The sequence below is a fragment of the Mauremys reevesii genome, linkage group 18 (assembly GCF_016161935.1).
Source record: "Mauremys reevesii isolate NIE-2019 linkage group 18, ASM1616193v1, whole genome shotgun sequence".
In the NCBI taxonomy this organism is placed as follows: domain Eukaryota; kingdom Metazoa; phylum Chordata; order Testudines; family Geoemydidae; genus Mauremys; species Mauremys reevesii.
This window is the reverse complement of record NC_052640.1, coordinates 23,533,423-23,556,641: the sequence shown is the minus strand read 5'-3', so window position 1 is coordinate 23,556,641 and position 23,219 is coordinate 23,533,423. Positions and strand designations below refer to the sequence as shown.

At 45.8% G+C, this 23,219-nt stretch overlaps 1 protein-coding gene across 3 annotated transcripts in view; it reads right to left on the bottom strand.

The window, feature by feature from the left end:
* The window catches only part of TAOK3 (TAO kinase 3), a 143,794-nt gene that overhangs the window by 7,741 nt on the left and 112,834 nt on the right, over window positions 1-23,219 (bottom strand). For all 3 annotated transcript variants that reach the window (XM_039504738.1, XM_039504739.1, XM_039504740.1), the window contains exons 14-17: window positions 16,989-17,123; window positions 9,012-9,248; window positions 8,328-8,456; window positions 5,033-5,236 (exon numbers count right to left, since the gene is read on the bottom strand). In XM_039504738.1, the coding sequence (XP_039360672.1) occupies window positions 5,033-5,236; window positions 8,328-8,456; window positions 9,012-9,248; window positions 16,989-17,123 (705 nt within the window). The remainder of the gene's footprint in view (window positions 1-5,032; window positions 5,237-8,327; window positions 8,457-9,011; window positions 9,249-16,988; window positions 17,124-23,219) is intronic.

The following is a 23,219-nucleotide window of genomic DNA, read 5'->3' as shown; positions in this document are numbered from 1 at the left end:
TCCACTGACTGCTGTTAATATTTCTGCCTTAGGGTATTGCTAGGTGCCACAGAGCCCTTCACCTGTGGGTCAGCAGTATTAAGGGGGCTCAGCTCAACAGGGATTACTAGCAGTTCTCATGTAACGTATATCTGGTGGCCATTCTATGAGATGAGTTTGGCAATGCTCAGCTCTAGCTGCTGTGCTTCACACTAGACTTTAAGTGTGTGTGTGTCTCTCTCTCTCTCCAGTGCCTAGCACAGTCCAGTCCCAGCCCTTGGGCCTCTGCAGCAAGAGCCAAGCCAGGGTCCTTGCGCTCAGACTGTTGCTGGCACGCGGGAATCCTGCTGGACTTCTCAACGGCAGTGCAGGGAAATTTGCATTGCAAGCCAAGTCTGAACACCCGGCAGGGATGGTCGCAACTTCATTGCACCGCGACCCCCTTCTGACAACAAAATCTACGACACAACCCCAGGAGGGGGGACCGAAGCCTGAGCCCGCCCAAGCCCTGCTGCCCTGGGTGGGGCAAAGCCAAAGTCTGAGCCTCAGCGCCCCGGCCAGAGAGCCAAAGCCCAAGGGTTTCAGCCCCAGTTGGGGGGGTCTGTAACTTGAGCCCCACCACCAAGGGCTGAAGCCTTTAGGCTTTGGCTTTAGCCCCAGGAGGTGAGGCTCAGCCCCCAGTAACTCTAATGTCAGCCATTAAAATGGGGTCCTGACCCCCAGTTTGAGAAACGCTGCTCTAGATAATATTGAGTCCTGCCGTGCCGCAGGGGACTGGACTAGATGACCTCTCGGGGTCTCTGCCAGTCCTACGAGTCTATGATTGTATGAACGAGGGTTAGAATCTCCGCACAGACAAAGGATTTTCCAAAGGTCTACATTCGGTGGCATTCCCGTCCCAGATCCAGCCAGAGCTCCCTCTTCCCCCGGCTAGGAATGCCTAGGGGGTGTGCCATTGTCGGAGGCAGTGACACAGACATAATTAACTTAACCTTGAGGAGGGGGAGGGGAGAATTCATTGGCTTTGCACTCACTCCTGGGGATATCATTTCTCCACTGGGTTTTAACTAGGAGCCATCAGACAAAAATCAACCAAATACACTAGAGGCTGATGGTCAGGAAACTGCCCCCCTAGTGAACTCTGCTGGATTGTCGCGTGGTTGCCCAAAAGGATGGATGGAAACTCCATCCTTTGAGTCACTTACATTTGACTGGACAAAGCACTGGAGTAAAACTTGCACTGACACAAGTGGGAGCAAAATTAGGCTTATGCTGAGAGCTTCTGAAAATCCCGCCCATAGGGAACAATCCTGTCCTGGAGAATGGACCAGGTGACCCAATAGAGTAATAAAAATCAGACGACATAAAACTTAGCAGTGCATAACACCAGCCCTGCACAGCAGGGTTCTCTCTGGCCCTGGCCCTCGCACAAACCCACCACCACATGGTCTAGCAAGTTTTCTCAACCATTATCTGTACTAGCAAACTTTTCTGTTTTAACTATACCAGTATTGTTAAGAGCTACAATCCATCAGCGTGGAAGCAGCTCATTGACTTTAAGGCCAGAAGGGACCATCATGATCATCTAGTCTGACCTGCTGCACATCGCAGGCCACCGAACCTCCCCCACCCACTCCTGTGATAGACCCATAACCTCTGGCTGAGTTACTGAAGTCCTCAAATCATGATTTAAAGACTTCAAGTTCCAGAGAATCCACTATTTACTCCAGTTTAAACCTGCAAGTGACTCGCACCCCAGGCTGCAGAGGATGGTGAAACCCCCCTGGGGTCTCAGCCAATCTGACCTGGAGGAAAATTTGTTCCCCACCCCAAATCTGGTGATCAATTAGACCCAGAGCATGTGCGCGAGACCCACCAGCCAGACACCAGGGAAAGAATTATCTGCAGCAACTCAGAGCCCTCCCCATCCAGTGTCCCATCACTGGCCATTGGAGATATTTGCTGCTGGCCGTTGCAGATTGGTGACATGCCACCATAGGCAGTCCCATCATACCATCCCCTCCATGAACTTACCAAGCTCAGTCTGGAAGCCAGCTAGGTTTTTTGCCCCTACTGCTCCCCTTGGAAGGCTGTTCCAGAACTTAAGCCTAAGTTTGTTGATGGTCAGTTTATATCCATTTATTCTTGTCAGCACTGGCTCTTAACTTAAATAACTCCTCTCCCTCCCTGGTATTTATCCCTCTGATGTATTTACAGAGAGCAATCAGAGCTCCCCTCAGCCTTCACTTGGTTAAACAAGCCAAGCTTGGAGTCAGCTCTTTGAGTCTGCTCTCTTTAAGGAGGTTTTCTATTCCTCGGATCATCCTGGTGGCCCTTCTCTGCATCTGTTCCAGTTTGAATGAATCTTTCTTAAAGATGGGAGACCAGGATTGCCCACAGCATTCCAGATGAGGTCCATGCCAGCATAACTCATTCCCGTTCAAAAAGTGAAATAAGTTATACTGGTGAAACTGTTCACTAGGGCTTCTATACCACTGTAGCTACATCAGTAAAACAAAAATCACATCCCTAATGAACACAGGTAAACCAGCCCATAGCGCAGACCCGCCTTTGGTGTAGCAACTGTGACAGCTTTAAGCTAGGAAAAGAAAGGCAGGTTCAGAGCCGTGGCTCATCTCTGGCAGGGGATCAGTACTGCCAAGTATGCAATGCCTAAACTTAACCGAACTGCATCTGATGACCAAGGTCACTAGCCAGACTCTCCGAGATACTGATGCTCTTTCACCCTCTTATCCAAAGGGATCTAGTGGATTTCAAGCACTCAGTACTGCAGGCCCTGGAATCAGTGATGTTTTGTGTCAAAAATCTTCACCTGGCACCCTCATTAAAGACTCACCAGGAACACAAATGGATCGCACCCCTTCCGCAATTCTGAGTTCCCGTGCCAGCCAGTCCAAAATGAAAGGAGACGCCCCAGTTTACACGTATTCCTTTGCTCTTGCCATGGAACGGAAACCTCACTGATAACGGACGTTACTTTTCTGTTCAAAGGTAATGGCCAAGCTTTTCAAAAACAAGTCCTGATTCTGGGTGTCCCACAAAGGGGCCTGATTTTCACAAGGGTCTAAGCACTTTCCTTCTGAAGATCAAGCTGCTTTTAAGGCAGCTCCTGTGGGACACCCAACAATCAAGGCACCCAAAATTACTAGTCACTGATGAAAATCTTGGCCTGCATGTGTACCTGTGTAGATACAGATTTCTCTCTCTCTGTCTGCCAACCTCCATGTGACTGCCTGACGCTTCCTATTATAAGAACGTGTTTTCAGTTACTTATAGTCAACCTTTAGCTAGCTGGGCTGAAGTGTTTCATGTCTCACGATTCTGCTGCCAGCAAATACTTGTGAAACCCTCTGGCAAATTGTCCCGTTCCCCACTAGTGCCAGTCCACAGAGAATGACAACCCACTACTGCTATCAGTTACTCTATTAGTCAGGTGGCAGAGTCTGTGCTGTGCATCTACATGTTCCAACTCTGCTGATGATCCACGTCAATATGACGACACACGATGGAATTTGTTTTTTCAGTTTGCTTTTTTAAAACCCTAGGAAATCTCACGCAAAAAATACTATGTTACAAGAACATCAGGATTACAAAGTCAGGCAGTCAAAAGCTAGGAAATGCTTGTGCAACCTTAATTCTGCCCGCATTTGCATTATGATACAGTCTTTAATTAGATGAGGACATACTATTTTTCCATAGGACCCTTGCCCTTCTCGGTGCACAGGATGGATGGTGCTCACTTAATGAGTCTGTCCTCTGGTTGTTCAATGTGTGGTCCCAGGCCTTATTTACACCACACTATTCAGTCCCTGCTCGGAAGGCAGAATTTTTAATTTCCTCATGGGCTTTTCTACAATGCTCAAACAAGTGCTTCACAAACATTAATCAACCTTCACAAAATCCCTGGGAGAGAAGGAGTTGGTACTATCTCTGTTTTACAGATGGGGAACTGAAGCATCCACTAATTTTAGGTGCGCATTCGGAGATGTCCAGGACCTGATTTTTTGAAGTGCTTTGCATTATATCGCACTTCTTATGTTCTAAGCACAGCTCCCGTTCATTTCCGTTGCAGCTGTGAGTGCTCCACGCGTCTGCAAATCAGACCCTCGGGTCTCAAGTCAGGCACCCAGTAAATGAGGAACACACAGTTAATGACCACCTATGGAACGTTGGGTGTAAGCGACCTGTGCCCAGTATCACATAGGAACTCTCTGGCAGAGGCAGAGATAGACTCAACATCCTCCTTTACCACATAATACTGATTAATCCGAGAGCAGGTCCATCCTGTGCACTGAATGAGGCAGTGGTCCTGTGGAATAAACAGTTTTGAATGACATGATCACATAACATCATACTGCATACGCACGAGGGGGTTACATTAAGGTTGTACAGGCAACCTTAATACTTCCATTTCTAACTTCTGAGTGCTTGACTTTGCAGCTTTAATATTCTTTTAATGCAGTTTATGGGGGTAACATCTACTTCTAGCCATTTGACTGTTCGTAACCAACTCTGGTCACATGATGAACACTCAACTGTGCTACTGCTCTTGTGAGAGTACCACAGACGTCTCCCAGGGATACCCTGGACGAGGTTGGCACACATGGCAGCTGCCTCTCTCGGGTCTCCTGCCAGAGAAGCCCAGTGGGGTCACCCAACAAATCCCATGCCAAGGAGACCAAGTAGACGTCTTCCACTCAAGGGAGCCTGACTACCAAACTCAGTGTCTTCCCTTGGAGCTGCCCATACCAGCAAGAGAAGCCTTGTTGCCACTACAGAAGTTACTTACTTGGAAAATTAACAGCCAGAACGTTACATGTATTTTTAGCTCTTTATGCAATTTAGCAATTAGAAGCGAGAAAAGAGCCAGTACCAGGGAAACAGCAAGAACTCCACGAATCACCCGTCAGCCACAGCCCCCGGTTCCTGAACCTCTGCCTTACAGCCCTGAACACCACAGCTAAGAACAAACTAATCAAACCGTCCAGCGAGTGAGAGGTTAAATAGCGCCAAATATTAAAGAGGGACGTACCTCCCGAATGTTCTGCTGCTCCATCTCGTGCCTCTTAATCATGGTTTTTCGCCTGAAGAAGCGGCAGTTTTTGTCGTAGTAGAGCCTCTGGTGGCTGAGTAGATGGGCCTCCTCTTCGGCCTGCGTGTGCTGCAGATTCTCTTTGTGTTTGGAGATTCGCTCTTGCTTCTCTTTTTTCGGTGTGCTGTGGTCCTCATTCATCTCCTGGGCGTGTGCACACACGAATAAATTATCAAGAAATGAGTCGCTTCTTAGGACCAACCAGTCTATCTAGGTGATGCCCATATGAGCCCTCTGGAGCCAGATGACAGTGGTACATTCACATGACTATGCACTACCCTTTACCTACTTAACAATAGTTGTAGTAACAAGAACACATTGTGCTCCTGTAAGCACCTCAGCCTAGGCTCTCAAAGTGTGTTAAAGACACTACCCCTCACACCACCACTGAATTCCATTTTACACCTGAGGATCTAGGGACATATGACTTGCCCAAAGCCTGCATAAGCAAGTCTCTGTTAAAGCCGCGAACAGAAGCCAGAAAAGCTTGGATTCCAATTCTGTGCTCTAGCTACTTAGCCACCAACACCCGAGTTCACGATCAAGGCAGTTCTGTTTAGGATTCTTTGATAATGACACCACCTGGCTTTTATATGATGCTTGTGCTAAGGATGACAGCAGAAGGACATTCTGACTACCTGAACCAGTTTATAAAGTACAGAAGTGAAACCCGTGCTGAGCTAATAGTGAAGCACACCCTACTGGAAGGCCATGTTCCTTGTACTGACGAATTGACACCTGGCTTCCTTTGTTCCGTCTGAACCAGCACCTGCAGCCTGGATAGTTCTTTAAAGCCACCAAGGGCTGGCAGTAACAACATCTTAAATGATTTAAAAAAAACCCTCTAAGATATGTAGTGAAATGCTCCCCAATCCAGTTTGGCTTTATAATAAATAATAATAATAAATACTAATTGGAGATATACCTATCTCCTAGAACTGGAAGTCATCGAGTCCAGCCCCCTGCCTTCACTAGCAAGACCAAGTAATGATTTTTGCCCCAGATCCCTTAGTGGCCCCCTCAAGGATTGAACTCACAACCCTGGGTTTAGCAGGCCAAATGCTCAAACCACTGAGCAATCCCTCCTCCCTTTCCCTCACTCTGGGCCCAAACAGCACCATAGGTATTACTAATCACAGTTTTAAATGCTACCAAGTATCCCGTCACATGTGAAACAGTCCTTGGGCACTACGTTGAGAGCCGCTGCGTTCATTTGGGAACTACAGCTGGACTGGTTCCCAAGTCACTGCCAGTCCAGCTTGCTTGGAGACCCTTTGGCCAGTTTCTCAAGCACAAATTTATTACACAGCTCTGTGACATATGGCAAGAATGGAACTACGGGCTTTACAGGATCCGGATGGGTCCCCAGACCACCACCTCTCTAGCTGAACTAAAATTATTGGCAGGGCAAACATCTCTGGGGTTATAGAGAGCAACGATAAGAACACAATGTGATGGCATCAAAAGGGATTGCTAGAGAGCCCTCCAGGAACAGTGACTCCTGGGTTCAATTCCCAGCTCTGCTACTGATCTGTCCTGTGACCCTGGGTAAGTCAAGTCATTTAACCCTTCTATGTCTCAGTTTCCTCAGCTGCAAAATGAAGGTAATATATTTATCTATCCCCCCACCCACATGCGTAAGGTTTCTGGCAGCAAGTTTAATAAAGGAAAGGTTTGTAAAGTGCTTTTGATTCCCAACCGCAAGGTGCCATGTAAATGCACTTTATGTCATGTACTAAAACACACTTGCCAGGCAGAACAGCGCAGTCTGGACAGTTCGGGTACTTGCATTAAACGCTATCTGAGCTGCAGTTCTCGGGCAACCACTCTTTCACAATACACTTTTTTTTTTTGAAGAGTTTCCACCGATTTAATGGTGTAGCACCCCTGGAAAAACAGGGTATTTGGGGAAGGTTTTGTTTGTTTAAATTTCAGCCAAGCGTTACAGCTCAATGCAGGTCGGCTAGATGGGATGGAGGCAGGCTAGCCTGCTTGTTCTCCGACACCCCTGAGGGCTGACTAGAGTCACTGTCTGGGCACGGACCCCCCCGAGGTAACAAGGAGCGTGACGTGCTCAGCTCTGTTACGAGATGGGGAATGGCAAAACAGTCCTTGTGGCAATACCCCATCATTTAACGAGAAACATTACAGTGGTATCAAATGGGCCCTCAGCCCAGGCTGCAGCGTGTGCTGGCCCCAGCTTCAAGGGCATATGGATATAGAATGACACCAGGGGTCTCTCAGGCATTTCCCCTTCCTGGGGGTAGGGATGCAGTTGGTTTATTTTCTGATCAGGAGTAGGCAACCCCCGCCCCCCATAAATTAGTCAATACCTGGGCAGCTGACTTGACGTTGTTTAGCGTTAGCACGCAAGGTGGGACGCGGTTCTGGAGACTCCTTGTGTCAGTCAGCTCATCACAGATAAACCATTGCACCTTAGAGCGCATTAACAAGTTGAGGCTGGAAGCAGGACTATGTCAGGCCAGGCTCTTTGGACGGGAATGCTCAGAGGACAGCAGTCCTGCTGGTCGCCTTTGGAGCACTGAGGCAAAAACCTCCATTTCTGCAGACTTATCCTTGTCGTATTTTCTTAAGCACAGTTTCAGCAAAGTACTTAAGTACATGCTTAAGTTTCATGGCCTCCAATGGGCCTTAAGCACATACTCAAGTGCTTTGCTGATTCACACCCTTAATGAGGCTTTTCTCCTGCTTCTCGTTTGCTATCCTTTTTCTCCCTGCACTTTATGCTAACTAGTCCCTTTGACCGGTGTGATGCCTGCCTTTATGCATGCGGTTTGGGGTGGGACTGGTTGGATATACAGGCAGGCCATTTATTTATTTTGATTTTGTACTGGTAATTGCTGTGCACGCTGATGACTATTGGCAGATGCCTTACAAATGGTTTAAATAAAGCTAATGAGCAAGTTAGTGCTCTATGAGGGATGCTGGTGGGAATTCTCCAGGACCTCTCCTTTTCCCTATGACTTTCAGTTTCAAAGATCCTGCTTTGTGGAGATTCACCTTCCTGTAGCCGGCTGATGCTACTGAGAATATTAGTAAATCACTCTGGAACGACACCAGGCTCTCCCAGTTCCTGAAGGCCCGAGGAGTTAGGATCTGAATTTGGATCGCCATGTGGTAATGGGCATTACACCACTGGGCAGGCCCAAATTTATCAAAAGCAAAACTTGGACTGTACTTGCTCCAAACCTCTTTGAAATGTGGCAGTTCTTACCTCTTTAATCTTTTCCTTGCAAAGCTTGTACTGCTTCTTCTGACTTTCTAAAAAGGTCGCCAGGTCTTTCTTCTGCTGAGCCAAAATCTGTTGCTGGAATTTCTTCTCATCTGCTGCAGTCGCCTTTGCCTGAGAGAGTGAGAGAGAGAGAGTGAGTGCACCAAGTGTATCGCCAAGCAACCTGTAATTGTGCATTCGGTCACTCTCAAACCCTGCGGTGCAAGGTCCTAGCCTGTCCGTATTCAACCACATGAAAGTTTAATTGTAAAAATTTTACCACCCACATAACATTTAGGAATTTCTTCCTGTTTCTCCTCCACCAAAACCAAATGTGAAATTGTTCAGTCTCAAGGCTAGGAGAGTGCAAACTTCTTTACCCTACCAATTGACATGTTTCACCCCATGATCTAGAACCATCACGTCTAGGGCTATGAGGGCAGTTCAGTCAGCAGTGTTACTAGTCACTGTCAACTGGTGCTTGGGGACACCTGTCCATTAAGAACTAGACTGAGATCCAGCTGGTTTGGGTAAAACAAGCTACCAAAGCACCCTCAGACAGTCGCCACTTGCAGCTCCCAAAATACATGTTTTAGAGATGGTTGAACAGTCTTTCCCTGGAGATCACTTGCAGTGCTTTCCTGTTCAGTCACCCGGCCCAGCTATGTAATTCATATAATTACTGACCTCCTTCTCCATGATAGCCACTTGCTTCTTGGCCAGCTTCTCCAGCTCAATGGACGAGTTGTTGGCATGGGTCTCCACCTCCTTCTGCAGCTTGAGGCGGTGCTCGTCCATCTCGGCCTTCAACTTGTTCTCCAGGGCGATCAGCTGCTTCTGGTGCTGGCGCCGCATCCGCTTATAACCTGACATCTGTTCCCGCAACTCGTTCTCCTGCTCATGCTCATGGATCTGTCTTGTAACCTGATGTCATTGAAAAAGGAAAAAAAGTCATTAGAGGCTCCCTTTGCAGGCAAGTCTCCCCTTCACAGCTACTTACCTGCTAAGCAAAGTCCCAGCACTCACAAATGAACTCCCCGGGAACACTGCTCCAGGTTTTTATAGAGGCAGCTACTGTCTAATGTCACAAACGGCTCAACATCGAGTAATCATACAGGCCAGGAACGCCTCTTGCCTGGGATGCGCAGCCAGATCTTTCCACATTATTAAGGGGTTTCATGGCATGTCCAGTAACAGAACATGCCATGTTTCTTGCAGGAAATGCCCAATCATTTACGCAGAAGAGAGGCAGGCAGCTCGCTGATCAGGTTAGGGAACCCCACAGAGCACTTGGAAACAAAGGCAGCTCTCAGACCTACAGAGTCCCTCTCGGGCAGGGTTCATAAAATGGTCACGACATGGGGGGAGAATCAAAACTCCTTTGCTTTGGCTCCACTTCTATCCCTTATTAAATGCTCATTTCCTCATTCCAGGCTTCCTCCCAAAGCTCTGGAGGGCGGCTCACTTTCATCGTCTACCCCCCACAGTCCCTTCCCTTCCCCGCAATCTAACCTGGAGAAACACCAGAACACACCCGCTCAGCACTTTGCATTATTAAATCGCCCCCACTTTGCAGGTTCACCTTGAGACTGCTGGGTGCTGGCCCCCACCCTCCTTTCACTAAAGATCATGGTGGAAACCCTGCATCTCTATCTGCACCTGATATGTTATACCTGATTTCCATCCCATAAGGATTCTCCAGCCCTTGATTTTTATCCCCGCCCCCCAGCGACTGCAACAGCCTTACATTCTTCCTTATGGGTTGCTCCGGAATGATCGTCAAAATGTGCTTGCCAGTGTTATTTTCTGCTTCCAGTGGATGCGGAAGCCGTGTTCCTGTTTTTATTCTACTGACAATCCACACACAGAGGCAGATCTCCCTGCCCTCAGGTTCCCACGAGTGGCACACACAGAAGCAAGGCGCTGGGTACCACACGCTCCTTAAAGAGCCATCCCGCCCATTGGACCCAGTGTTTTCAAACACAAGGGCGCACTGTTCCATAACTGAACAGTATTAACAAGGTGGATCATACGGGCTAAGCAGATTACAAACACTGTTCAGCCGAAACAAACTCAGAGGGTGCACAGATTTCCATGCTCTAAGTGCAGGCATGTGAAGGAGAGGTAAGAGCCTCAGTTATGCCAGGAATTTTAAGAAGAAAATACCAATTGCAGTGCTCCCCGTTCAAAGGAGAGCACTGTCAGACAGACCGCAACCATCTTCTTCTTGGTAAAAAGATATGACCGTAGGTTTGCCTACCAAAACCACCATCTCACTATCTGCTGCTATTCACAGGTAGTGGCTGGGTGTGAACGCTGGGCCTGGCATGGATGGCGCATGGGATCAGAGACCGTAGCCCTCCAGGCCTGCACGCCACACTTGCTCCACAGATCGAGCAAGAAGCAAATGGTGCTCAGATCTTTGACAGAGACTGTGGAAACTTTATAAAACAAAACAGCCCTTATTCTCATGCACAGTGGCAACTTTCTCTGCAGTTTGAGGGACCCCAGGCTCTTTTTGAATTTCTCTGTGGGTAGTTAAGTGGTGACCACAGCATCCACAGAAAAAGTAGTGGAAGGTACTGCATCATCACAGCCGCTAGAAGGTGTTACGAAGTAACAGCTGAGCACTGACTTAGGATGGGATGCATCAAGGGCCGTTGGAGGGCTTGAATTTTAATAAAGGAAGAAAAACAGGTGCTTTTGGTTATTAAACACTCATTGGCCAGTCCAGCATTTTAAGACAACTAGCTGGCAAGAAGCAGCGATCAACAAAACCATCTAAATCAACAAAACGGTTCAAGTTTGACAAGACAGCTGAGACGCCATTGGGAACAGCAGTACTGCCTCTGTAGAGTGAAACCATGGTGGCTGCATGCTCAAATTCATTCCAGCCAAACCGTTTCCCAGGGCTGAAGAGTTCTTTGTTCTGAAGCGGGCTCTGAAAAGCAGATCTGGGTGGAGGGCTGAAAGGCCTTCACCGTGTTGTGGACCAAGAACAGCGAGCAGGACGTAACAATGAACCATCAGTAAAATTGAAGTCAAAGGCCCAGAATAACTCTTGATAAGAACACTGGAATTTATGGCACAAAATGGGCCACCACTAGCATTGCAGGAAAAAAATGAAACATGGATTTAATTCAGAGGAATGTATCCACCTAGACCATCCATTTTCTGTCTAAATCAGGCTCTGTTCCCAGGGACAACCTGTGGCTGTGTTAAAGCCAACCTGTTAAAGCCAAACATGTGCCAGAGAAACAAACGTCTCCTCTTTACCCCAAGGGTCGAAGGACATTACTCTGAAGTTAACTAGACTGATCATATACTTGTACACCAGCAGCAGGAAGCGAAACCAACTATGGCAAGACGAGTGACAGTCTTCAAATGGATACGATGGGGGTGAAGGTCAGTCAGATGTTAACGACACAAAATCATAAGAACAGCGAGGAAGCACTATGACAACATGTTAATGGCACCCTTAACTATACAAGGACATTCAAGTGCTTTATGAACAACACACTCCTACAGATTATAACCGATAAGGGAAGAAGACTGATTTGTTCACTGCAAAAGTATTTCCCAGATGATCAGAAAATGTCAGAAGACTTTAGGGCCAACCAGACGAGATGTTGTTAAAGCTCTGTGTTGAAATGAACATACAACAGTTGTCAGGACAGCTACAGAACTGAATGGCTGAATAAAATACAACAGCTTTTACCAAGACTTATTTGTCCCCTATCTTTCGTATGGTTCAGGGATGTGTAACCAGGTGTCTTTTCCAGCCTGTTCCCAGCCACTCTACACATTATGCAGAATCCAGACTCATCCTCCCTGAGATTTGGTTTTATTAACAGACATTAACAGTAAGAAAGTTTAGCTCAAACCTCCTCCCCAGCCCTCGCTATTACTTGGATTCCTCCCTACACACTACTCAGCCCGCACACCATATCCTCTCCCCAAAGAGCCATGCCCACCTCTCATATCCAGGTGAGATGAGCAACCAGAATCCACATAACCATTTCCCAGAAATATCAGCCCCTGCTACCAGGGTGGGGTGTTTCAAGAAAACATGCCCAGTCTCTTACAATGAAAAAAAGGACTATGAATGAGAAGACACTAGAAGAGGGGGACAGTATCAACTGAAGACTTTTTGGGCAGTCAGGTGATTCTGTCAAGAGAAAGACACATCAATGCCATATTTTCAACAGACCCAGAAAACAGTATATTAATTCAAATATATATGTCTGTATTTGGAGTCCAACTGGCCTGATGTTATTTCAGTGGTCAGACCCCATAGATCACTGCCTTCATGTACCAGATGCCTAAGGAGTTTAAGGTCCCAGAGTGAGAATACAAGATTCCCTTGTCTGCATTTTGATTCCAACCAGAATAAGGCAGCCTTCAGTTGAATCCACATTGCTTCTGCCGCTAACTCTCTAGGATTTTAAGCACCAGAGGCCATCGTCTCGAAAACCCCGATTAAGTGAACAACTATGAAGACAGGCATCCAGAAGTGTGGGTCCTCAGAAAAAGGGGTCAAGCCATAAATAAATTCAGATAATACTGTTACCCCATCCTGTCTCTAAATGCATGGATTTGACAAACTTCCTTTTCAGGGTAGATGCTGCCTGGCATTTGTGATCAAGATGCAGCATGTCCTGCATTCTTTCCAGGTGAGGGAAACTGGGATTTTCCAAGCTCCGGAGCGAAGGTTCTTGAATTGTGGCCTGTGGACCATTGGTGATCTGCAAAACATGTGCTTCACGATCTGTGGAGAAGTGGCAGGGTACACAAGGCTGACGCCTCCTATATTGCATTAAAATCAACAAAAAGCCCATGGAATGCTTTCTCCTTACTGTCCCACGTAAGTGATGGTCCCTGTTGCCACAGGGATGTGACGGAATTGCAAATGGTCTGAATCATAAACAATGAGAAAGAAGGCAGCTCATGTTAACAGTAGCCCACACTATGAACAAATCTGAGAACTTCCGCTCCAGAAGAGGACTAAAATTGGCCTTAAAAGACACACCAAGTTAACAATCACACTCTTGCCTGAATAATTTTTACCTACTGTTGTTACAAAAAATACCTAAAGTCACAGTCTCTGAAAGAGATTAGAGAAAAAAATATTTCTGTTTTCACAGCTTGTTTCCTTTGTGCCTCTAGCAGCACTTTGTGGGTCGTCCATTTCACTGCTTCTCCTGTAAAGTCAGTCAGTTTCCCTATTGTTTGGGTGGTGCTCTCATGCAGAAACAGGGCAGAAAAACACATTTAAAATCAACGGGAAAGTGTGACTGTATAACCATAACATTTATCATGGGGCTCAGGGGTAGGGGAGCTACTTGAAATCACTTTTAACTACGGGTTGGCTATGGATGACATTTCAAATGGACAGTGCCTTTTTAGAGACACCCATCTCCTCTGAGAGCCTGCACTACAGCAAGTTCAGACCAGGGAGAACCTGCAGGTTCAGAGATCACAGATATTGTTCCTGATTTCAACCAGCTGGGACAGCTATTCCGCAATACACCCACTTCCCTCCCCAGTGCAGAATGCATTCTATCTACAGTGCTGTCCATCTCTCAGGCTGGGGGGGGTTTGAGGGAATCTCATAGGAAGATGATTTTTCACCCCAACAAAACAATGCATGTTTCCACAGAGGTTTTCATCCCAAGAGATCACTACTAACAGCATCAGAGCAGTCCATGGCCTTTATGAAATAGTCATTATTTCTCTCACAACTGTACAACTCTTCAGGGGTTGGGGGGCAGAACCCAGAGAAAGCAACTGATGGATAGCAATGGGGAGCGGTCTGGGGTGGGTGGAGCAATCAAACCTGCTCTTATTTTAGAAGGTGCCAATGCCATGGGATCTAACGTCCATGTAGAGAAGACAGCACCTCACTTAAGATACCTTATGGAAGCAACAGAGTGAAAATCAACTAGAAGAATGAAGAACCATTGAGATCTGAATGGCTGGTTGCAGGGATGCTAGAAATCTCCCATGTGATGCTCACTAAGTAACCAACCCTCTTCGGGCAATTCTGAGCTTTCCCTCTGTACGCTCACCCTAAAACAGATTGGAGTGAGGATGGGCTATGAATCCTCCCCCCTCCACAGAATAATTAACTGCAACTGTAGTGGCATAGAACCACAAAACAGGTTTATTATATATATATATATGAGGTCTTTGAATCAAAGGGGGGAAAAGCCACTGAACTGAACTGAAAGAAAATAAGTATTCCCATTATAAAGTGAAATAAAACCTACACAAAAGATTGTAATACCCACACATGCAACTACATCTCCTCTACCCGGGACGGGTTTTTATGGGGAAAACAGTTTTAATCTTTTTCTTTGTATTCGGATAAGGGAGGAACAACAAAACCTCCACATGAGCTGCTATTGTATGTTGCTTTCCTGTCATTTCATTTCATTCCTGGCATAAGAAAGGACAGGGAGGTGTTCACGGATACAGACACTGGAAGCAGAAGGATGGAGACGTATGGAGGAAAGGAAATCCCATGCTTCACCCAAGAAGAGAGTGGTGCTGGATGATATACTGAATGGATTTAACCAGTGGATATTATCATCAGTCTCCTATTCACTCTTGCCAGGAGATACCATGGTGCGCATGCACCGCTGCACTCACCTGAACTCCAAACCAGCCCCGCATGACCCCAAATGTACTTTGCCTCAGGAACGTGCCCCGTGGAAATGACAGGAAAAAAGAAAGTTCCCTACTTAGCCTCACAACCCCTTTAACTATACGGTGATTTGGTCACGTAGGAAGAGAAGCTTTAGCAAATCCAAGTATCCCAGAGCCCCAGTGCACAGAGTATCAGCCCCAGAGGAGGCTGCCATGAAGTGGGGTTTCGGAGTGACCTTGGGACATCAGCTGCCCTGAGCAGAGGAGTTCAGGGGGATGTCTGGACAATGCATTTCATCATCACATGAGCACCCTCTACTGCCTGGCAGATGGCTCTCAAAACTCCTCCATCGCCTGGGATAACTTGTTGATAGCAGAATTAATTGAAGTATTAAGGTGAAGGAATAGAACCCCTGGAGAATTACAAGGTGAAAGAGATCAGGAATTATGCCCTCTGGTGATGGGGTTAAGGTAGCGAGGAGCCTTCCACGGCGGGTAAAACGTATCAGCCAGCAAGATGCCAGAATACATATGGGGTTTTTTTTTGGCTTGTCCCATGACATTTTGAGTAGTTTATCATTTGTCCCCCCCGACTCCAACTTGACTGGAAAGAAGCTATCCTACTTGTTCAGTGCAGACCATTGCTTGGCACTGTACAGTCTACAAAGACAGTCCCCAACACGGGAATATCGGAGAAAGGGTGTAGGCTACCTGAGGTCCCTGCTGTGTCAGGAATGCTGGTACGAGGACTTCTAATGCGCAGGTTTCTAGGTCACCCTTTGAATTGGGGGGGTGGAGGGGACGACCATCAGAGCGTGTGTTACTCAGAAGTACACCTGGGAAAAGAAACTCGCTGCCCTAGATGCAGGCCAACAGGAATGGAAGTAGTCTGAATTCCACTGCTTCATTTTAGGTTTCAGCAGCACAAACAATATTAATATCCCCACTACACAGGCTTTAACCTAAGGTTAACACACAGGCACAGGCTGGGGTGTGAAGGGGAATCAGCAAATGGTGGTGATGGGGGAGGGGGGAATCATTCAGCTACACACTAAAACAGAAAGGGGGAGGGTTACCCATTGTAATTTCTGGGTTGGCCTGCGATGATGTCATAATAGGCAGCAAATGCAATGGCCAGACACTGGACACTTTGTAAATCTTCCTACCCATGTGACCCCTAATGTCAGTCCAGCTGAAATAATTAATATTTCAATTATTTTCAGTTTAGGACCCCGTTTCTTGCTTATGCCATCTCTCCCCCCACTGCTGCTGGTTTCAGCTGTGTGTATGAGACACACAGAGAGATGGTGGAGGAGGCAGGAAAACTAACTCTTCCAGCACACACCCCTTTTGCTACTACAAAGCCATCTACACCGATCACATTTGCAATAGTACAAATGCTGCCTGATCCTACCAACCCCTTCTCCTCTCTGTGTGAGCCCACAGGCTGCTGTAAACCCTCATTTACTGGAGCCAGGCAATGTTTCATGGATTTGAATGGGGAAAAAATGCAGTAAATACTATAGCTTGAAATAAATAAATCAATGAGCCACATATAGCCAGCAATTCATCCCTGGGAGGTAACTGTCTCATTTTAAAAATGATCAAATACATCAACACTGATTTTTTTTTGTTTAAAACCAAAATCTATTACCTATACACGTGCAAATAAATATATATGCATGCACACTGATTAGTCTCTTATTAGTAGTCACCACTAACAAAAGAGAGAGAGATGCAATATAGAAAAAAAATCAGAGGAAATCAACTTCACTCATAAATGTGTTTGATTTTACATAGGCTGGAAACACACCCAGAATGGATTTTTTTTACATTTCTCTCTCTCTCTCTCTCTCTCACACACACACGCACACACACACACACACACACCCCTTTCTGTGCAATATCTAGTTGCTATGCCAACAAAAAAAAAATATGGATGAGAAGAAAATTCTTAATCCTCTTCCCAACCAAAGAGACAGAGGAAGAAGAGAGGGGGTGGGGGTGTTCGCTTACCAAAGATGCTGATTTGATTGTGGCAAAGCGCTCTCGGTTCCGGTAGTGGAGGGCCTGATTCTGGACTGACTGGGTAGGCCGCGGCTCAGGCCTGTGATCCCTGTGGCCCACCTCATCCCTTATAAATACATGATCCTGCAGAAATGGATAAAAACAAGGAGAAAGTCCAGCTGTGCTCTTTCCTCGCCGGCTGCCTCTTTCTCACCCCTCTTTCTGCACAAGCACTGCTGTTTGAAATGCATAGTTTAGCTCTCTGCTAGCCCCTGCAGCTCCCACAGTACAAAATGAATAAGCAACACATTGCAGCCTTCAGTTAAGAATGTCAGCTGATCGCTAGTGGGATGCCTTCTGAATCCCTGGCAGAATTATTATTTTTTTTAACCTCCAGAATTACATATGTGCAAAAAAACGAAGCAAAAGCACAAAGCAATGCAGATCAATCAGACTCTTCAGAAAGGTTTGCTTAAAGCGCTGCAACCAAATAATCCCTTTAAAAATGTGATTTCCATGTCTAGCCAGGAGGATGCCGTTCCCTTTTAACACAGGAGCAAGATTTTGCCTCATTCCCTTTCAAGATTTGCTTTCTCCTTAATTTGATCTTTTTTGTTTGCTAGCTGCTCTGAAGAAGGATCATTCTGCCTAAAAACATTGCAGGCTTGAAGAGACCAGCTTCCCGATCTTGTGCTGGGAAGACTCAGTGACCACTCAGGGATCCTGCTTTCTAGTCATGATCATGCACAGTTCTAGCACTTTCTCTCCACAGCCTCGCAAAGGGTTTTTTTTTTTTTTTATTATTTAAAGAGACAGCTCATAGGTTTACCACAAATGGTCTTCTCTGAAAACTCTCACTCTCTAGTTGTCAAAGGCTTAAGAACTAGTGATTCTGCAGCTGAAATGCCATGCGTTTAAGCGTTGGAACAAAAAGCAGTATTCGGTCGATTGCTCAAAATCCATGTCCTTGGTCCAGACAGGCCTGTGAAAGTCCAGGACTGTTGACTTGTTAAGAGAAATAGCTATATAAAGGTGACTTCCAAAAGGAAAAAGTATTTGCAAACTGTGTTCCCAGGTCAGCCCAGCCATGCCCAGGGTAGCCTGGATGTCTTGTCTAAGAATTCAAACTGCTGCTCTCACCAGCGCAGATTCAAAGGACCTGGCAAAGGTGGAAGCTCTGGAGCAGACAGAGTTGCCAACTCTTGTCATTTGGAATTTTCTTAAAGCCCAGCTCCTGAAGTCAATTACATGAGAATCTCTGTTTTCCTTTAAAAAACCATAAGTTTCTAGCCCTTGTGGCTCTAGAGTAAAGGTTGAAAATGGGACTCACAGAGGCCCTCATATCGGAAGGCAAATAAAAAGATCCACAAACTAATTTTTTAAAAAAAGCTCCTGATTTTCAGAGGCCTGATTCATTATTTTTGAACACTTGGTGGAGGCAACACTGCAGATGGCCACTGACTTCGTAGCCATCCTGTCCTCTAGACCAGCGCTGACCAAGATTAGAAAATACAGTTACTGGCTAGTCTACACCAGTATTGCCAGTGGTGGGCACTACTGGTAGGAAACTGTATGAAACAACTCTACTGCAGACAAGGTGCGTCTTGACATGCTTCTTCCTGGCCGCCTAGGAGCATACCGCTCACACAGACTTTATTTTAGATCTATATTTATCGCCATTTTACCCAAGTTTGTGCACTTTCTATATGGTGAACAATATGTAGCAGGAAAGTAAAGGATATAGGAAATGTAGATATCCAGAAGTGAACCACATACCATTTTAAAGGTGCCTAGAGCCAACCGTTTTTCTTGTGTCCCTCATTTTGAGATTTTGCATTCTACGCTACATCTCACATTTGAGCTTTGGCGGGGTGGGAGGAATAGCCAGGGTTGTCACAGAACAGAATTTACAATGGTCCCTGTATTTTTAGCATCTTCCCTCCAGGCAAGAGAGAAGATGCTAAACAACCTGCCACCCCTAAATCAGGTGGAGACAAGGAAGGTTTAATAATTGGAGAGTAGGCAGGGAGAGAAAGAGATTGATAAAAGGAAGCGTCTTCTAGAAATAGAAAGCTTTTGGACTGTTAGAAGAATTTTATTTTATTTTGCATTTTTGTCACCCTGATGCTGGGCATTTTGTTGAATTCCGATTACTTTTAACAGGGGCAAACACTCTGTAAGGTTAGAGAGCAGCCATCCTTGAAACTAGTCTGAATTTTAGCTTTCAGCTGTGTGCGCATTAGAGAGGGAGGAGGGTCTAAAATGTATATAACATGCCTGAATGAAGCTAAAGCTCAGATCCCTGTCTTTCCTGAAATATCATGATCAAATCTTTAAATTTCAAGAATATTTTTCAGCTAATTAGGTTTGTGGGTCTATTGGGAAAATAATCAATCTATGACGCTTTGTAGGACTGGAGTGTTCTGGGTGACTGGGGCTCTAAAAGACATTATTGATAGGATAGGCAATGGTGTTCCAAGCAGATGGACCAGCCACTAAAAATAAATCTTCTGGAATCCTAGTTTGGAACATTTTTAGAAGTAGATTACGGAGGCCTTCTGGAGTTCTCCACACTGCAGTGACCAACCTAAGGACAAGAGTGAGTGGCCGGGGGTGAAATGCAGGCTACAACCCCCAGTAAACCCTTCAACTAGGCTGATGGGCTCCTTTTTGGCTCAAGGACCTTGGTCTCAAATTCAGAGCTTTAAGGGGAAGGGCCACCACTGGTTAAAACAGGGCGATTCTCCAGAGTCCAGCAAGGCACAGAGAAATGTCCTGTTTGGGGGCTTGGTGAAAAGTGAGGGTGTGCTAAAGATGTAGGTCTTCAGCACTAGCAGGACAGCGGCTATTACATTAGTGTGGTGGAGGTCAGTGCAATCTACTAAACATTCTTAGGGAAAAATCAAGTTGCTGTAAAAAAAAGTTTTCTAAGTGAAGTAACCGCCTTTCCATTTTCCACAAGGCAGCATGAAATGATGCCTTCTCTTTGACTCTGTTTCATTCATTTTAATTTCCCCCCAGAAGAAATAAGCGGGTGAGATCCCTTGGATTCTCTAAGGGGTGGAGTCTCAAGGATTAAAACTGTGCCCTCACATCTTCATGTGCAACTTCCATTGACTTATGTGCAGCAGCATCTTAGGGCAGCCCAGAGAACAGTCTGTAAGAGGTGAATAACAAAATCTTTCAACTGCTCTTTATTGACATAGTTGAGGGACATGGCAGCTAATTTGTAACCAAGCACACAAAAAGAATGGAAAATTTAATGGCTGGAGAACCTAGTGTAGACAAAAGCCCAATGACTGTCCTTGGAATCCCTGAGTCAGGGTTGGAGGCTTCTGCCTCATGCAAAATCTCCAGCAACCCTGGAAATGTATCAGGTTGGCCAGAAAAAAAATATATCCAATCTTTATAGTTGTCAAGATCAACAGGTGACATTATCGTAGCAGTGACAGCTAGCGCCAAATAGGTAAAAGGAGTTAAGACAAATGAGCCATGAGAACCCCATTCTCCCTCTGCCAGTGAAGCATACACTGGGCGGTGAGGCCAATAGCTCCTGAGAGAGAGGTCTAGCTACAAGCACACAGAATGGATGTCTGTAGATTCCATCTATTGCTTCTTTTCTGCCAATAGCCTGAGCAACATCTGTTAGTTTTCAGCAGATATGGGTCCAATCTGGAACTTGGTTCCAAGCCTCCTTGTGGGTCTTTGACAATGTTAGGAGCCAAACTTGGCATCTCAGGCCAACCTCTACAACCAGAGCATTGGATCCAAACACTCCAAAGTTTGGGCAAGTTTGGATCTATCCAGGCCTAAATTTTGTTGACTCGGACAGCATAAGGTACACAACTGGGTTCAAATAGGCATCGGAGTACCTTATACGCAATAATGACTATTCACACAGCACGCCTGTGAGGCAGTAAGGTACTATCATCCCCACTTTATAGATAGGAAACTGGAGCACTGAGAGGTGAAGTGACTTGCCCAAGGTCCCACTGGCAGAGTAAGGAACTGAACACCAATCTCCAGAGTCCCAGTCCAGTGCTATCAACCCAAGACCATCCTTCCTCCTCTGCTCATTGAAAAACAATCTTTAAAAGCTAACCCACCACACTACTGCAACATTCTAAGGACATCTCCATATTCATAGTAGAATCATAGATAGATTATTAGGGTTGGAAGGGACCTCAGGAGATCATCTAGTCCAACCCCCTGATCAAAACAGGATCAATCCTCTTAGACACAAGTACTCAGATTACTGAGTATATTGTGCCAACAATATCCCCCACACTGCTCTGACCACATAGTTTCATCAAGTTTTTTCATGACCACACTCACGGGAATTAGCTTAATCAGGTTTTTTTTTTTTTTTTTTTTAACTGACCCATGCCCAAGAGCATTATTCACAGCTGCATGGACCAGGACACACGCCTGAAACAACCTTCGCACATGTGCTCAAAATATCTGCAGAGCAGACACCAGCAATAGCTGGGAATGAGCAAGTTATGTATGAAACAAAGGTGAACTCAACATATTAAGTATATGTGGTTTGAGCCTGTTCACACTGAAGTCAATGAGAATTTTGCCTTTGATTCTGATGGGAACATGAGCAGACCCATAGCTTGCCTTGAGTGTTTCATTGTTGCCCATGCAATTCTGTGAAAGGTGAAGCAGGCATATTTAAGTGCAAAGAATCAAGGCGACACAACATTAGAGAAAAGTCTCCATGATCTTAGCTGAGAAATTTGATTGGAGAAATTCATATACGTAGAAAAACTGCATCAACGCTGATCACATTTGATCGGCAAGAAGCTAAATTCCCAAGCTTTCCTTTTCAAAAGAGCATTCACTGACATTTTGTATCTTGACTGATGCTAGGGGAAACAAGCAGTAGCACAGCAAGCAAACTCCCCTCAGACAGTTCAAGAGGACAGATGCTACCTGGACAACAGTATGCAACAGACCACGAGAACTGCCAGCCTTCTAGACACAAATAGAAGGGGAGAGCGACTGAACTAACCCTGGTTAGGACCCTAAAGGGAACGTACAACCAAGCCGTGACAACCTCCTCCATTTCCCAGAATTCAAAGGGGGGAGGAATAAAACAATCAGCTGAGCACAAAACATTGGCTGTATCAACAACCTGCAGACAGGGTCACATTTCAACAAGAGTCCTTTTGGAAAAGGCTCCACATCGATATCAAGGCTTGGAATTGTTCAAGGCAGGTGGGCAAGTACATAAACACATCTTACTCTCCACACGCAGCCCAGAATTCCCCACTATAATGAGCCAGAGGCTCCAAAAGTCCCCACTCATCCTTCCCAGCCGGAAGGAAAATCCCATCAGATCTTACTCATTCTCCAGGGGTAAATCAGAAGCCTCAGCCTGTAGGGCAACATACCCCTATATATCCCATCCACTCCACATACACTGGCTGCGCACCCAGTATCCCCCCCATCACTGGATCCAGCCAGGATGCCACATAACGCATCGTGGAGCGGAGAGGAGTCATGTCTATACAACATATTTTGTTTTCATTTGTAGTTAATGATTTGGAAAGTTTCTTAAGTTGCAACAGGACACTGGGCAGAGAAAAGAGGAGTCGATTTTGTTTGTGGAGCTTAACAATGAATGTGCTCCTTTCAGATCTCTTGTTTTAAAAATGTTTTATACAAAGTGGTATTTATTTACAATCTGACATCCTCAGGGTTTTGCCAGAGAAATAATATTATGAAGAAACGCTAAGTGTTTAGTGTTGATAGCAGCACACCAGCAGCAGCTGTGCATTGTGGCTGAACAAAAATAACAATGTGGAATGTGATACTTTAAAAAAAAAAATGACACCACCTTTATTTGTAGTAAAAATGCTGCCCTCATTACACCCAATCTAGCTGAAATACTGTGATGTAGTCTCCCAAGGAAGTGCTCCAAGTCCTGACACTTGGCATATTTAGCTAGGACAACGTCTACCAAGACACTACAAGACACATGACTGCAGCGTCAGTTTGATGGAGTGGTTGACAATACGTCATCTGTGATGTGTGTGAGCCGAAAAGGAAGGGAGCTGATATGCTGCTGAACAGCACCCTGGTAAATATTAATACACCAAAAATGTCCCGTTGCAGCTAATGCCGAAAGGGACACACCATATGCTCTGTCTGGCTATGAAGAGTTACCGCCACAGTCACCATGTTTTATGGTGAAAGCAGCATCGGAACATAGTCATGCTTCCTGCTGCCATT